The sequence below is a fragment of the Papio anubis genome, chromosome X (genome assembly GCF_008728515.1).
Source record: "Papio anubis isolate 15944 chromosome X, Panubis1.0, whole genome shotgun sequence".
NCBI lineage: Eukaryota > Metazoa > Chordata > Mammalia > Primates > Cercopithecidae > Papio > Papio anubis.
In genome coordinates this window covers 132,616,781-132,630,706 of record NC_044996.1, presented here as the reverse complement: position 1 = coordinate 132,630,706, position 13,926 = coordinate 132,616,781, and the positions used below count along the sequence as shown (strand labels likewise).

The 13,926-nt window shown below is 38.5% G+C and overlaps 1 protein-coding gene across 6 annotated transcripts in view; it reads right to left on the bottom strand.

Annotated features, from left to right (window-relative positions):
- Positions 1–1,751: 1,751 nt before the first annotated feature.
- The window catches only part of FAM9C (family with sequence similarity 9 member C), a 34,947-nt gene continuing 22,772 nt past the window's right edge, over positions 1,752–13,926 (bottom strand). For 2 of the 6 annotated variants that reach the window (XM_031660530.1, XM_031660535.1), the window contains one exon: positions 12,645–12,783. In XM_031660530.1, the coding sequence (XP_031516390.1) occupies positions 12,721–12,783 (63 nt within the window). In that variant the 3' untranslated portion in view covers positions 12,645–12,720. Of the gene's footprint in view, positions 4,391–10,614; positions 12,784–13,926 lie in introns of those variants that run through there. The other 4 variants (XM_031660533.1, XM_031660532.1, XM_031660531.1 and 1 more) reach the window with 4 other exon arrangements.

The following is a 13,926-nucleotide window of genomic DNA, read 5'->3' as shown; positions in this document are numbered from 1 at the left end:
ATTGGACACGGGTTATTCTTGAGGTTTGGATAAAATATGGGTTGGTCTGCAGGAAATACATTCATTTTAAAATAAAATAAAAAATATGAGTTGGCATCAATAAAATTCTATGTTTTAAGAAATGCAGGTTGGTATTATCAGCTCTGTTTTGCACATAGAAAAACTGTGGCTCTGAGAGTCATCAGCAATCCTGATGTCTAGAAGATTTCAAGGCCAGGACTCAAACCTACGACCTGGGACTCTAGAGTGTAGAGCTTACGCTGTCTCCTTAAATACTGATGACTTCGCTAGGCTCACTGGAGAGAGATGATTTCACATATAATATTGAAAAAGTAAGGATGTAGGGGTGATGAAAATGTGGCCCAAGTATATCTAAAAAGGAAGATAGTTCACTGGCATATCAGGTCATGAAACAACCATGAGCGTGAACTAGGAAACCACAATGCATGTGAGAATGGCCCAAACACAACTGACTGCACCATCTGGAGAAAAGGTGAAGCCTACACAGAAAGAATGCCAAACAGAAAAATGACATGGGTTTATGTGAAGCAAAGATCAACATTTCATGTATCTTCTCACTTTAAGCACTTCTTCCTGCTTCTGGCATATCCCTTCACCCTGAGCTGAAGCAAGTTCATTAGCTAGGTGGAAAACAAGAGGAAAGCCAGTGAAAACTGACACTCTTTTTAGATTGTAACCCCTACTTGGGGCAAACCTACAGGATCTCAATGACAGAGGTTTGCTTTCTTAGTAAACAGCCTTGGAAGTTCCCCCTCATCTTCCTTCATGGGTCTGGTGTTCTTCATCATTTTACCAGTGACTTAATGTTGGGAGAGAAAACCTGCTTGCTAGATATTAAGATAAGCTTATTAAGAGAAGAGGATTGGAGTTGGAAGGGTGGGAGTTGAGCACTTAGCATCTCGCAAGACAGGATCAGAATTTTAAAGAGATCAGAGGAAATTGAAAAAGAATTCATAAACAAAAAGTACAATAAATGCTTGTTGAATAAATAATAAAACAATGCAAAAACAATTATCCTGGGGAAAATAGAGATGGAGAAGCTCATTACAAAGTAAAAGGTCTATGGATCATGGTGATGGTACTTTTGCTTCTGAAATAAAACCCTAAGATGTATCACAACAAGCATAAATGTACTTCATAACACCAGTTCATTGAGTGCCTACTTAATTAATTCTGCTGAGATACTGATGAGGTACAGAAAAGGAAAGCAAAAATCAAAATAAATAGTTTGATTGTCTGTTGGGCACTCAAAGGGTAGTTCTTGATTGATGCATTAAAATGTACTCTTTTTGCAGTCTTCAGCTTTATTGAGGCATTACTGACATACAATAAACTGCATCTGTTTAAAATGTGCAATGCGGTGAGTTTTGATGTACACACACATTTGTAAAACTGTCGCCACAATCAAGATGATCAACTTATCTATCATCCCTAAAACTTTCCTCATGCCTGTTGGTAATCCCTCTCTCTCCACTCCCAGTACCCGGGCAACTACTGATCTACTTTCTGTGACTACAGATTATATTTTATAGACTCAATTTTATATAAATGAAATCACCCAGTAGATCTTTTGAGTCTAGCCTCTTTCATGCAACATAATAATTTTAAGAGTCATCATGTTGTCTTAAGCGTCAATATTTCATTTATTTTTATTCCTGAGTAGTGCTTCATGTAGCTTATTTTTTGGTGCTCAGTTATTACTTCCCTGGAGAAATTAGCCAGTTGACACATTCTTATCCTATTTCTTTATTCTGTACTTTTTGTTTAACTCACATCATAGACTCAGTAAATATTGATATGAATCTATTCAAGGATTTGGTTCAAAAATGAAAATCTGTTCGAGGGGATTCTACTAGGGATCATTCATTCACTTGTTCATTAAGTCATTCAGCAAATATTAATTAAGCTCTTACTAGGTCCCAGGCACAGTGCTAGGCACTGGGGATACAATAATGAAGAAAAGAGACATGCATCTCTTACATTCTAATGAGAGGAGACAGGTGGCAAACACAATAAAAACAAAAATTATTAGTATGTTAGAAGTCAACACGTGTGATTTAGAAATAATAGAACAGGCTAAAGAGCCAACAGGCATCATCCTAACAATGCAGCCCGGATTCCAAACAGCTCCTGCAAACTGGACTGAATATAGACTTTAGCATGGTTTTCTCAGTCACACTTACAAAGGCCCCATGGAAATCAACTTCCAACAGGACTTCAGAGAAACAGAGGCTGCCATGAATGGTCAGGTATTAGAGAATGAGGTCATCTTTCCACTGGACACTCTCCTACATCCCCTGCAGGTATGTATGTCTTAAGCTTTTGTGCTCACCTGCAGGAGAAAGGCCAGAAAGTGGCTGCCACATTTTTCTCCCCCAACTGCAGGAGTGAGGCCACAGAGGTTTACCTGGGAAGAATACTCTCCACAAACTTAAATCTCAGCACATTACACTGGTAAATGTCACATTCCAGTTCCAGATATCAATCTGGATCCAGGAATGTGTGTGCTTCACTCATTCCAAGCACTCATTTGTTTGGTTTGGGGGAGGAGAGACAAGGCTAGAGCAATCTGAAAGTTCAATCAAGCCAAAATGCCTTGATCAAAAACTGATGAAACAGGGCCCCCAATCCATAACCAGAGAATGTTGGGCACTTTCCTCTCTGCAGAAATGTTTTTGCATTTAAGTTTAGGTAGTTTTAAGAGAGGAGTGTAAGGAGAGAGTTTCTGTAACTAGAGGAGGGGAGCCTTTCCCGCCTGCCTCTGGAGCTTCTCCTCCAGGGTAATCTGGCAGCCATTCAAGGCAGCCTGAACTTTCTGAGAGACTTGATTTCCTGTTCCCACTGCCTCAGCTGACTGGAGGACTAGGGTGACCTGGGGTGGGGGGAGCAAGGGACACTGGTTAGTTTAGGATCAGTAAGTGGGAACTGTTTATCCCAATATGCTTAGAAATTCTTCCAGCAGCAACTGTAAAAATAAGTTTGAACTGTAGAAGCAGCTTAGTTATTTCAACAGTGAACTTCAATCATGAGATTCTTGAATATATTTTGGGAAGACAAGTTATTTTGTTTGTTCCATTCATTTTAAATATAAAACAACAGACTTCTTATAATGCAGAGGGGACCTCACTGTCACCTAGTTCAACTCACACATTTTACAGATGATGCAGAGTTCAGAGCTATTCATTGACAATGGCTGGGGGGATGGGAGCAAGACCCATGTTTCCTGGCTCTGAACTCAGTGCAATTTCCTTCACGGATTATAGAAAAGTGCAATTCCAAATGCCACGCCTTAGGGGGAAATTTACTATATGTAAATTATACCTCACAACCTGACTTAAAAAAAAAAGTATATGTTATCCCTGCTTCCTCCTGAACCTGGGTCTGCTTGACACCAAAGCCCAGGGCTTTCCGCTCTCTGCCTCTCAGTAGTCTATTGTAATTCCTGTGAATCCATGGTCCTTTAGTGGTTTATGTTTGAGGAGGGAGCTGTGGACTGAATAAACTATGCAGCACAAAGGCATTAACCATGGATTAATGGGAAAGAAAAGCTTGCTGAGTTCTGAGTCTGACGGGTCAAGAGCTTCTGATGGTGTCATGCAAATTTCACTTCCCAATGAAATCAGTCACTCTTCGTGTGGAGGGGCCATCATATCTTAGCCAGTTCCTGCTTGGGGTTCAGAAGAGAAAACAAAACAGTCTGCCCCGTGGTGGGAAAGGGACATTTGGTATTCTCCTTGGCTTCCTAGCTAATTACAAAGTGTTAATGACATTCAAAGGAAACTTGCCTCCTTCAGGGCTTTACAAATAAGGAAGGGCGGGGAAGGTGAGCCAAAGAACAGACAGGGGCTCCAGTGAAATGCAGGGCACAACCAATCAGCCCCAGTAATCAGCAGAGGGGGAGGCAGCCTTAATTTACAAAGGAAATAGACACCCCAGCACAGGCTGAAATTGGGTAGGACCAAGAGTTCTTAAACTAATCACAGCTGGTTTCCAAACCTCAAAGATTTGTTATTGCAAAAACATTCTCAAGCAATAGATGAATAGATTGAATGGTGACAGAACAAAGAAAAGATGGAGAAATTTTCCCCACAGCAGCTTCAAGATAGGTTCAGAGAGGTATGAACTAGCAAAGTAACACATTTATCCAATCAACATTTTTTTACCCATCTCCTACACTGGGTCTGAGGACACAGCTATCGTGAAACATTTAACGTCCTCTAGTATCCTACAGAAAAACAACTAAAGCATGCTTGTGCAACTCAGAACTACAAGCTCTTCCTCATGAATTGGACAATAGGTGCCTTCAAAGAATGGTTCTTTTTCCTGTATTTTCCTTCCCTTCTCTCAATGGAGAATTTTTTCTTCCACCCTAAAAAGGAAACACGACCATCAGTTTTCCAAATATGAAGAGGGAAATGCATGTGTGTATAAACAGCGGTTGCCACCTAGTAGAATTTTAAGGCTTTAAGGATTTTACCCCCTAACGATTGCAATTTCCTAAGTTAACTTTCAGAACTTCAGTTACTATTGTCTTATGTCTTGTATCCAATGTACTAGTCAGGTATTTCTTTACAGGCTTTTTAAGATTTACAGGTGTACCTGATCAAAAATAGCTGGAAAGATTCGAGATGTTTTTTACTGGATAATTTATTTCGTGTGTACCCAACAGCCAAGCACTTGGCAAATGACCAAAAATATGATTTATTTATTTTTATTTATTTTTTTGAGACGGAGTGTCACTCTGTCGCCCAGGCTGGAGTGCAGTGGCACGGTCTCAGCTCACTGTGACCTCCGCCTCCTGGGTTCAAGCGATTCTTCTGCCTCAGCCACCCCAGGGATTATAGGCGTGTGCCACCACACCCAGCTAATTTTTTATATTTTGGGTAGAGACAGGGTTTCACCGTGTTGGCCAGGCTAGTCTCAAACTCCTGACCTCAAGTGATTCGCCCGCCTCGGCCTCCCAAAGTACTGGGATTAGAGGCATAAGCCACTGCCCAGCCAAAAGATACGATTTAAAAAGCCAGAAGAGCTCATGCAAGAAATAAGTAGCTGACAGATAAAATGGCAACTTTTTGCTTTAATGGCAATGTAAACTATCCAGAAGGGACATTTATCGGTTCAATGAGAATTGATTTTCTTCACTCTCAACTCCTATTAACAGGTCTTCTCTTTCTAAAAGATAGGAATGTGTGCTCCAGTAATTAATTTGTTTATGTGTGACTAGTACATTGTGAGACTCTCTATAGGACATCTTTCTCTGGCACTTATTTTGTCTTGATCCTGGATGGAAGACAATGATAACCAAGTGACCTGTTTGTTGACTAGGGCACACTTAAAAGCAGGTATGGATATTTGATTTCATGTACATTAGCAGGACATCAATGAAAGTGTGTGAGTACTGAGACAGGTAGGCAAGTGGCGGGGTGAACTTCACTCCTTAAAATCGTGAGCTCAAGAGACGTGAACTACCGAAGCTGTCTTTTTTTTTTTTTTTTTTTTTTTTTTGAGACGGAGTCTCACTCTGTTGCCCAGGCTGGAGTGCGGTGGCGCCATCTCGGCTCACTGCAAGCTCCGCCTCCCAGGTTCACGCCATTCTCCTGCCTCAGCCTCCCGAGTAGCTGGGACTACAGGCAGCCGCCACCACGCCCGGCTAACTTTTTTTTCGTATTTTTAGTAGAGACAGGGTTTCACCATATTAGCCAGGATGGTCTCGATCTCCTGACCTCGTGATCCGCCCACCTCGGCCTCCCAAAGTGCTGGGTTTACAGGTGTGAGCCACCGCGCCCGGCCAGCTGTCTGATTTTGTTTGACGTGCTCTTTTAAATGATATAAGGCAAAATATATTTAACTGGTTAATTAGTGAAAATCTAGCAACAAAGGATGTCTGGTTAATTCATGGAAAATGGGAAGTTTGAATAAATTTAAAGATAATGTTTGAATTAGGCAAATAAAATTAATTCTTGTGTTTACATAAACACAGAGATTGGAGAATTGTTGTGTATTCAGTGTTCTTTCAAATAACCAGTCATTCATTTATTTAGTACATGTGTATTGTGCACCTCTTGTATGGCTGGGAACACACCAGGTTCCAAAAATAAAACTGGGACTATGATAAAATTTTTACTCTGAAGGGTAACAGTGAAGTAAATAACAGCCACAATACGGGATTTGAGAGGTACAAAACCACTAAAAGAGAGGAAAAGGGGCACAATTTTGTTTGAGAACTAACGGATTCCAGAAAAGGTAAAGAATTAGGTGGTCTTTGACACAGATCTTAAAAGAGTAAGTAGGCACTTGCCACACATAGATGAAAGAAAGTGTAGCAGACAAAGAATAGACCAGTCATGGTTATTAACTATCAACTAGTCCATCTTTACCACTTACTTGCTATTCATTCCTGGACACAATTGATCTCAGGGAGGTAGTGAGTAGAATGGTGGTTACCAGAGGCTGGAAATGGTAGGAGGGATGTCAGGGAAAAAGAAATGCTGGACAATGGGTATAAACATACGGTTAGAGAGAAGAAATAAGTTCTAGTGTTCAATGGCACACTCGAGTAACTAGTTATCCCGTATTTCAAAATACCTAGACAAAATTTGCAAAGTTCTTGACACAAAAAGTGATCAAAGTTTGAGATGATGAAAATCCCAACTACCCTGATTTGATCTTTACATATTCATGAATCAAAATATCACATTTACCCCATATATATTTACAACTATTACATATCAATAAAAATCATGAAGATATTGGTAACTAATAGCTAACATTTATTCAACATGTACCATGTGTCTAACCTTCTCACCATCGTTTCCTCTGACACTCATAGTAACCCTCTGACATAGATACATCACTGTCAGTTTTACAAATAAATAAGAATAAAAAGAATTGATTTCAATGTGTTTTGGGTGAGCAGCGCTGAGAGAGCCCTGATTCACCTGAATAAGAATGCAATGCGCTGTCCAGTTCTGGTTCAATTTTACATCTCAGAGCTTTTGTACTGTGAGTGCAATAAAATCAGGTGTGTGCACAGAAATTCAGGGCAGAGTTAAGCTCCTCCTAAGGAGTGAGTCAAGTATTTGTGATTTGACTGAATCACCTTAATTTAGATATCTTTACAAAGATATGAACCTATCAATCCAAGATGAAATTTTAACTAACGTCAGGGAGATGAGATGGCCCTTTCCCTCTGGTATCAGGAGAACCCCTCTCCAAGAGGCAGAGGCAAGAGACTCTGCTTCTCCTGGGTTTCAGTTGCTGAAGGAAAGGACTTGCCTCTGGTCTGTGGGAAAACTTTCTTGGGAGCTGTCTTTGCATTTGAACTCTGAATTTTGTTCAGTACATCATTGTTCTAAGGATATATTTAGTGCTTTGTGACTGTACATTTCAACATTCAGCTATTGAGTGAGACAATATTACAAGATATGATGCTCTAGATATCAGCTATTCTTCAAACGGGGTGTTTATTATGGAACAAAAGAAAATATGTGCTTTAGTCTAGAATTTAAAAGCACTAACTACAACGTTTCAAGCATATATAAATAAATGTTATCTGTCTTACCATTTTCGGGAGAAAAGTGAATCTTTACATTTGTTTTAGTGTAACTTGTTCCTGATATTCTAACCTAAAATTTCATGGTCACAAAAAAGTATAAATTAAATGTTCTCTTTATGAGAAATAAAACAGGGACTATAGCACAGGTGATGTGAAAAAAATAGTCACTAAAAAAAAGGAACCAAGAGTGAACCCTGAAGTAATCTATGGACTTGGGGTGATAATGATGTGTCAATGTAAGTTCATGGGTTATAAGAAAGGCACCACTCTGGTGGGGGATATGGATAGTGGGGAGTGCTATGGTGGGAGAGCAGGGGGTAAATGAGAAATCTCTAGACCTTCAGATCAATTTGTTGTGAACTAAAAACAATTCTAAAAAATAAAGTCATATATATGTGTGTGTGTGTACACATATTCACATATACGTATATGCATATTATTTATGTATAGATACATGTATATGCATATATACATATAAACACACACACACACATATATACACACACACACACACATTTATACACACACACATACACACACCCCTAATAACTTTTAAGGACAAAAACTTTCTTCCCTTCAGAATATCTGCCAAAGTGACTTAAAGTACACCATTACTCATTTGAGGTAGTAAGGGGTGGCATAAATATCAACTGTTTCATCACTAAGTACATTTTGTCCTAATTCTCATCCTTCCACTATAGAATAAATGGTTACATAGCCCAGTATGTATAATAGAACTCTCATATGGACCTCTGCAGATCTCAAATAAGGATTTTCTTAGAAACCTGAAGTAGTACTTAGACTTATACACCAACACACGCTTTGGGTAAAAGGAAAATCCTTTATGAAAATGCAAGCTTTAGGAATTAAATGCTCCCCATAGGGACTCACTTATTCCTGTATAAGTGATTGCAGGCAGAAAACCAGAATCTGAATGAACTTTTTTTTTTCCTTAAACTTGGAAAACCTAGAAAAGACAAGAGTGGTATATAGGGGCCAATTAAAATAAAAAGCACAAGGGAAAATGAGAGGAAGTCGCTCCTCTCCTCCCAATGGGAGTATTGTGTTCTGAAGGATTCATGAATGGAATTTCAGAAACTCAGCAAAAGAATACATTTAACTGACTTACTCCAAATATATTCTGAATTTCATATTTACTAAATAAAGTGTTTCAAATGAACATTTTGTATGTTGTTACATGTAAAAACCGCACATTACAAAACGAAAGGTAGGAGAATTCATCACTTAAGTTTTTAGATGCATATATACTTAAACTTCCGCATACTCCACAAATACTAAACTTGAAAAACAAAGCACCCTACATAATTCACCTTGCCACAGATGTGAAATAATTGTAAGCATACATAAATGTTAACAAAATACTTTCATTCAATGCTAAGGGGAGGTATCATTGAATGGTGGACCAAAACAAACTACATGGCAATTTGATGTCTTTGGAAATGACATACCCACAAACCAGTGGCTCAGCACTGATATTAATATATCTTGCTCAGTTGTCTCAATCATTTATAGTAGTTTAATTTTTTCAAGAACACAGACGTTAAGGTACTTTTAATAATTTTGAAAGGCCATAGAGTATATCTATTTTTTGAAGTCAAGCTTTCATTGGAATTGCTTCTTTAACCTAATGATTAAATATAAAGAATGCACAGATAAAATAAGGTTTTGTCTTATTTTATTAGAGAAAAATGTGCTTTTCCATGCCCATGCTTTCCACATTTTTGGAACTGATACAGAACCACAGAGGCCAAACCTAAAACTAAATTATCTTTAACGTTAAAATTTAATTGACTCTGTATATAACTGTGCAATTGCTGCTTTCTCACAGAACTGTCTAGGGTTCTTTAAACAGATCATAGAAATGTGGTCCAGCATTTAACAAACAGGCTAATGATAGAGGAAATATACTAATTTATACAAGAATTAAGTAAACACTGTCATGTGGTTTAGTGTAGCTCAAGTTATGCTTGTATCATATAACATAGGTTCAAGTTCTTTTGTCAGTCATCAGAATAACAGAGGTTGAAGATACATATGAATAAGTGGCAATTATTGCTGCAGCTGTTTCAAAAAAATAAATTTAAGTAATTGTGATACACATTTCTACAAATAAAATATTCCAGTGCTTACATCAATCCTGAGTTTTTAAGATTAAATATGCACTACTTACAATTACCACAATATTATTTTGGAACAGGGCGATTTATTTATTTTTTATTTTTTACTTTATTTTTATTTTTATTTTTATTTTTGAGACGGAGTCTCGCTCTGTGCCCGGGCTGGAGTGCAGTGGCCGGATCTCAGCTCACTGTAAGCTCCGCCTTGCGAGTTCACGCCATTCTCCTGCCTCAGCCTCCCGAGTAGCTGGGACTACAGGTGCCCGCCACCTCGCCCGGCTAGTTTTTTTTTTTTTTTAGTAGAGACGGGGTTTCACCATGTTGGCCAGGATGGTCTCCATCGCCTGACCTCGTGATCCACCCGCGTCGGCCTCCCAAAGTGCTGGGAATACAGGCGTGAGCCACTGCACCCAGCTAGGGTGATTTATTTTTTAAGTTGACTCTCTTCACCAAAAAGAGGGCTTTCATCATATTCTTCCAAGTCCTTGATACTCTTAAAACAAAAAGTCTAGTTCACTGACAAACCATCACTTTACGTCTCACGTTTTAAACAGAGTAAATTAAATGTCAAAAGGAAACAGCTTTTAGTATTCAAAGGATGCTGGTTACTTATTATTATTATTATTTTTTGAGACAGAGTCTCGCTCTGTTGCCCAAGCTGGATGGAGTGCAGTGGCACGATCTCGGCTCACTGCAAGCTCCGCCTCCCGGGTTCACGCCATTCTTCTGCCTCAGCCTCCCGAGTAACTGGGACTACAGGCGCCCGCCACCATGCCTGGCTAATTTTTTGTGTTTTTAGTAGAGATGGGGTTTCACCGTGTTAGCCAGGATGGTCTCGATCTGACCTCGTGATCTGCCCGCCTCGGCCTCCTAAAGTGCTGGAATTACAGGTGTGAGCCTCTGTGCCCCGCCCCCTTATTTCAAATTTAAAAACTGTAATCAATACATGGAGCTCCAAATACTTAAATATTTTAATACCAGATTTCAGTGAAATATTATTATAGCACGTCCAACAGTCATGTACTTTGCTTGAAGAAAATGGTTTGATAAACATGTTATGGTCAAGATGGAGCAAAAACAGAAAAAGACTGGTAGTCTTACATCATGAAATACCGTATTTTTTCACCAGGTAGTGACCCATTTGTTATCACTAATAGTCCATATAACATGGTTTCCACTGAAGGGATACAATGGTCTGTGATATGACCTCATCAAGTTAGAGAAAACATAACTATGTTTGAAATATATACTATTCCCTCAGCAAACAGTTCAACAGTTCCTACTCCCTAAAATGTGGTATGTTAATGCTGAGGAAGATGTAAAAAATGAACACACAATCTCTTTCATATTCCTGTGACATGAGGAAATGCACAAATAAAAAAAACTTGATAACAAAACTTATTTAACTGCTATGGAAGGGCAACTCACTCGGACATGTAGCCAAAAATGGAGACTGATGTCAACTTAGTTGGCAAAAGATTTCAATCGGTCAAAAACAAGAAAAAAAGAGATTTAAAAAGCATTGTGAGGGAAGAGCATGAACAAAGCATGAGATTAATGGAGAGGACGTTCAGAGAAGGCTGTCAACCCGGAGAGGCAAGAAGAAAGACAGAAGGCGGCAAAACAAGCCTAAGAGGGGGTCATGTAAAGGGGAGAGTCTCTGAATATCTAAGAACTGACATGTGGGTGCCACTGACAGGCTGGGAAGAGGGAAGGGCTAGAAGCATTTTTGGAAGGGAAGGGTTTTAGGAAGATAGTATTTCTGATCAATGAAAGGTGGCTCAGAAGAGAAGAGAGAACTCAGAAAAGAGTTTAATAGTACAAGCAAGGAAGAATGAGGTCTTGAACTAGGGTAGCCTCAGTGGCAATTTAAAAAAAGAAATTTAAGGACCATTGCAGAGGTAAAACTTGCCTCATGATAACTGCATGGGAAAGATAATGGACTCAGAAGAGTCCAAGATGACACCAAAGTTCCTACCCTAAGTGGTAACATGTAGCATTAACATTGACAGGAAAACTTTTCTAGTCTCAAGTTCATACCAATTAATAAATGGTTTCTGGGGAACATTATAGTAACATGTTCTCCACTTGTGACTTCTATATAAATAACTGTGTTGTGTATAGATAATCCTCAAGTTGCTCAAAAATTTTATTTTCAAACTCTTTCCCAGTTTATTTAACACATCTCAGTTAGTGTAGAGGAGTGACATATGAACATGTCTTTTCACAAGATTGTTAAAAAGAATACCTTACCTCACAGAAAGGAATTCCATTGTTTCCTAAATAATATACATCTACATGAAGAAGAGGTCATTGTCCGATGACAATTTGCTAATGTGCTGTACGACAGCAGATAATTCACAATTCACAACGTGTTAATAATCTGCTGGCTTTCCCATTCTGTTGTACATCTGAACCATCCCTTATTATTACAAATTGTTATGTAAAACCATTACTAGTCACTAATAATTTTGAAAGTGAATATGCCATAAAACACTCCTACATTACAGCAGAAAATAAAAGAGATACTCAGTAGTTACATTTGCCTACTTCCTATTTAACTAAAACTCTTGAAACAACACAAGTGAAAAAGACATCTAAAAAGGACTTATGGACTTTCTGCCTTCCAAAGATTTGTCGCTGATCTCCTAAAAACTGAAAATAAAGTCTTCATTAATGTGTTCATAAAGTATCAATTTTTTATACACAAGAGGTATATTTCTAGATAAAATTTCCAATTTACCTTTTCCTGTTCTAAATAACTCCCACAAAACTATTCATGAATCCTAAAAATACTGTTTTATGTTACTGCATTTACCAATTATGTTAAATCTGGAACAATACATTCAAAGTGAAAATGGTAATTCAAAATTTATAACCAAAATATCTTTCCATACATTCAGAAACAAGCAGACTGTCTTCTATTTTTGTGCATGTGTTGTATTTTATAAGAATATATTGTGTTACCAAATAGAACAGACCTTTGTGAATTGCTCGTGTGATGGCTCAATCTCTTTCAGTTCCTTTCTTATCTTGTTGCCACCTCTTTTGTTGCTCTTGAAATATCTTCTAGAAGCACAAAACAAAAAAGTGATTAAAATTGGGTAAATTTTAATACTTACAAAACATAATTCTGCATTAAAGAAATACTCTTTAAATCAATACCTGTGAACACTTTATTTTAGACAACGTTTATGACCAAATTTGAAACAATTGTGTTCACCACTCATGTGCTAAAACGATAACCTTTTTAATCAGTAATGGAGTAAAGAATTTTCTTTCTTGTACATACTCAACATGCACGTCCCAATTCTTGATTTCAAATGAAGAGTATTTGATGACCTTCCCTATAATTTGTTGACCACAGATAGGTAAGATCTATACAGAAATTAACTAAGAAACATTCTTTCTTATTAAGATTTTAAACACGTATTAAATCTTGGTCATTTCAATATGTACATAGATGAACCTTCCATTAATGACTGTTTTTCTGCACCTTGACCTAATCTCCAACAACAGTGTTCTCGTCTCCACTACGTGGCACACACAGTCATCCCCTAAATTTTGTCGTTCCCAATGACCATAATACCTACATAATACTAATAATAGCATTGATAAACAGCAACCATGAGCCAGATCGCATCCTGAAAAATTTAAATAAACCTGTTACATAGGAACCCTTTAATCCTCCAAACAACTCTGAAGTAGGTACTCTTACCATGTCTCCTTTCGTATATAAAGAAACTTTAGCACAGAGATAAATAATTTGCCCATGGTTCCTGAGCTAGCAATGGTCAAACTGGAATTGGATCAAAAGCAGTGGGGCTCCAGAGTCCCAGCCCTTGACCACTGCAATCAGCTGTTTCTCCATCTTCCCAACATATAGCCACTACCTTCCTGCCACTGTAGGTCACTCACTTCAGTACTACAGCTCAGGAGTCTGTCAGGACCTGATGCCTATTGAATGGAGCACTTTTCACTGCCCAATGTCCCACCCCCATGTGCTCAGGTAACTCAGTCCCAGCTGAAATTCCACAGCTAGTCATCATAACCCCATCCCTGTGTCTATGCCCTGCCCAACTCTCCCTCTATCAACATGCTTGGCTACACCCCAACCCGGGAAATTCCAACCCTACAGCTGTTCTTGTACAAATATGCCAACTGGGCTCACTTTAACTTCTTAATCGCTATGATGCTGACCTCAGTTGGACC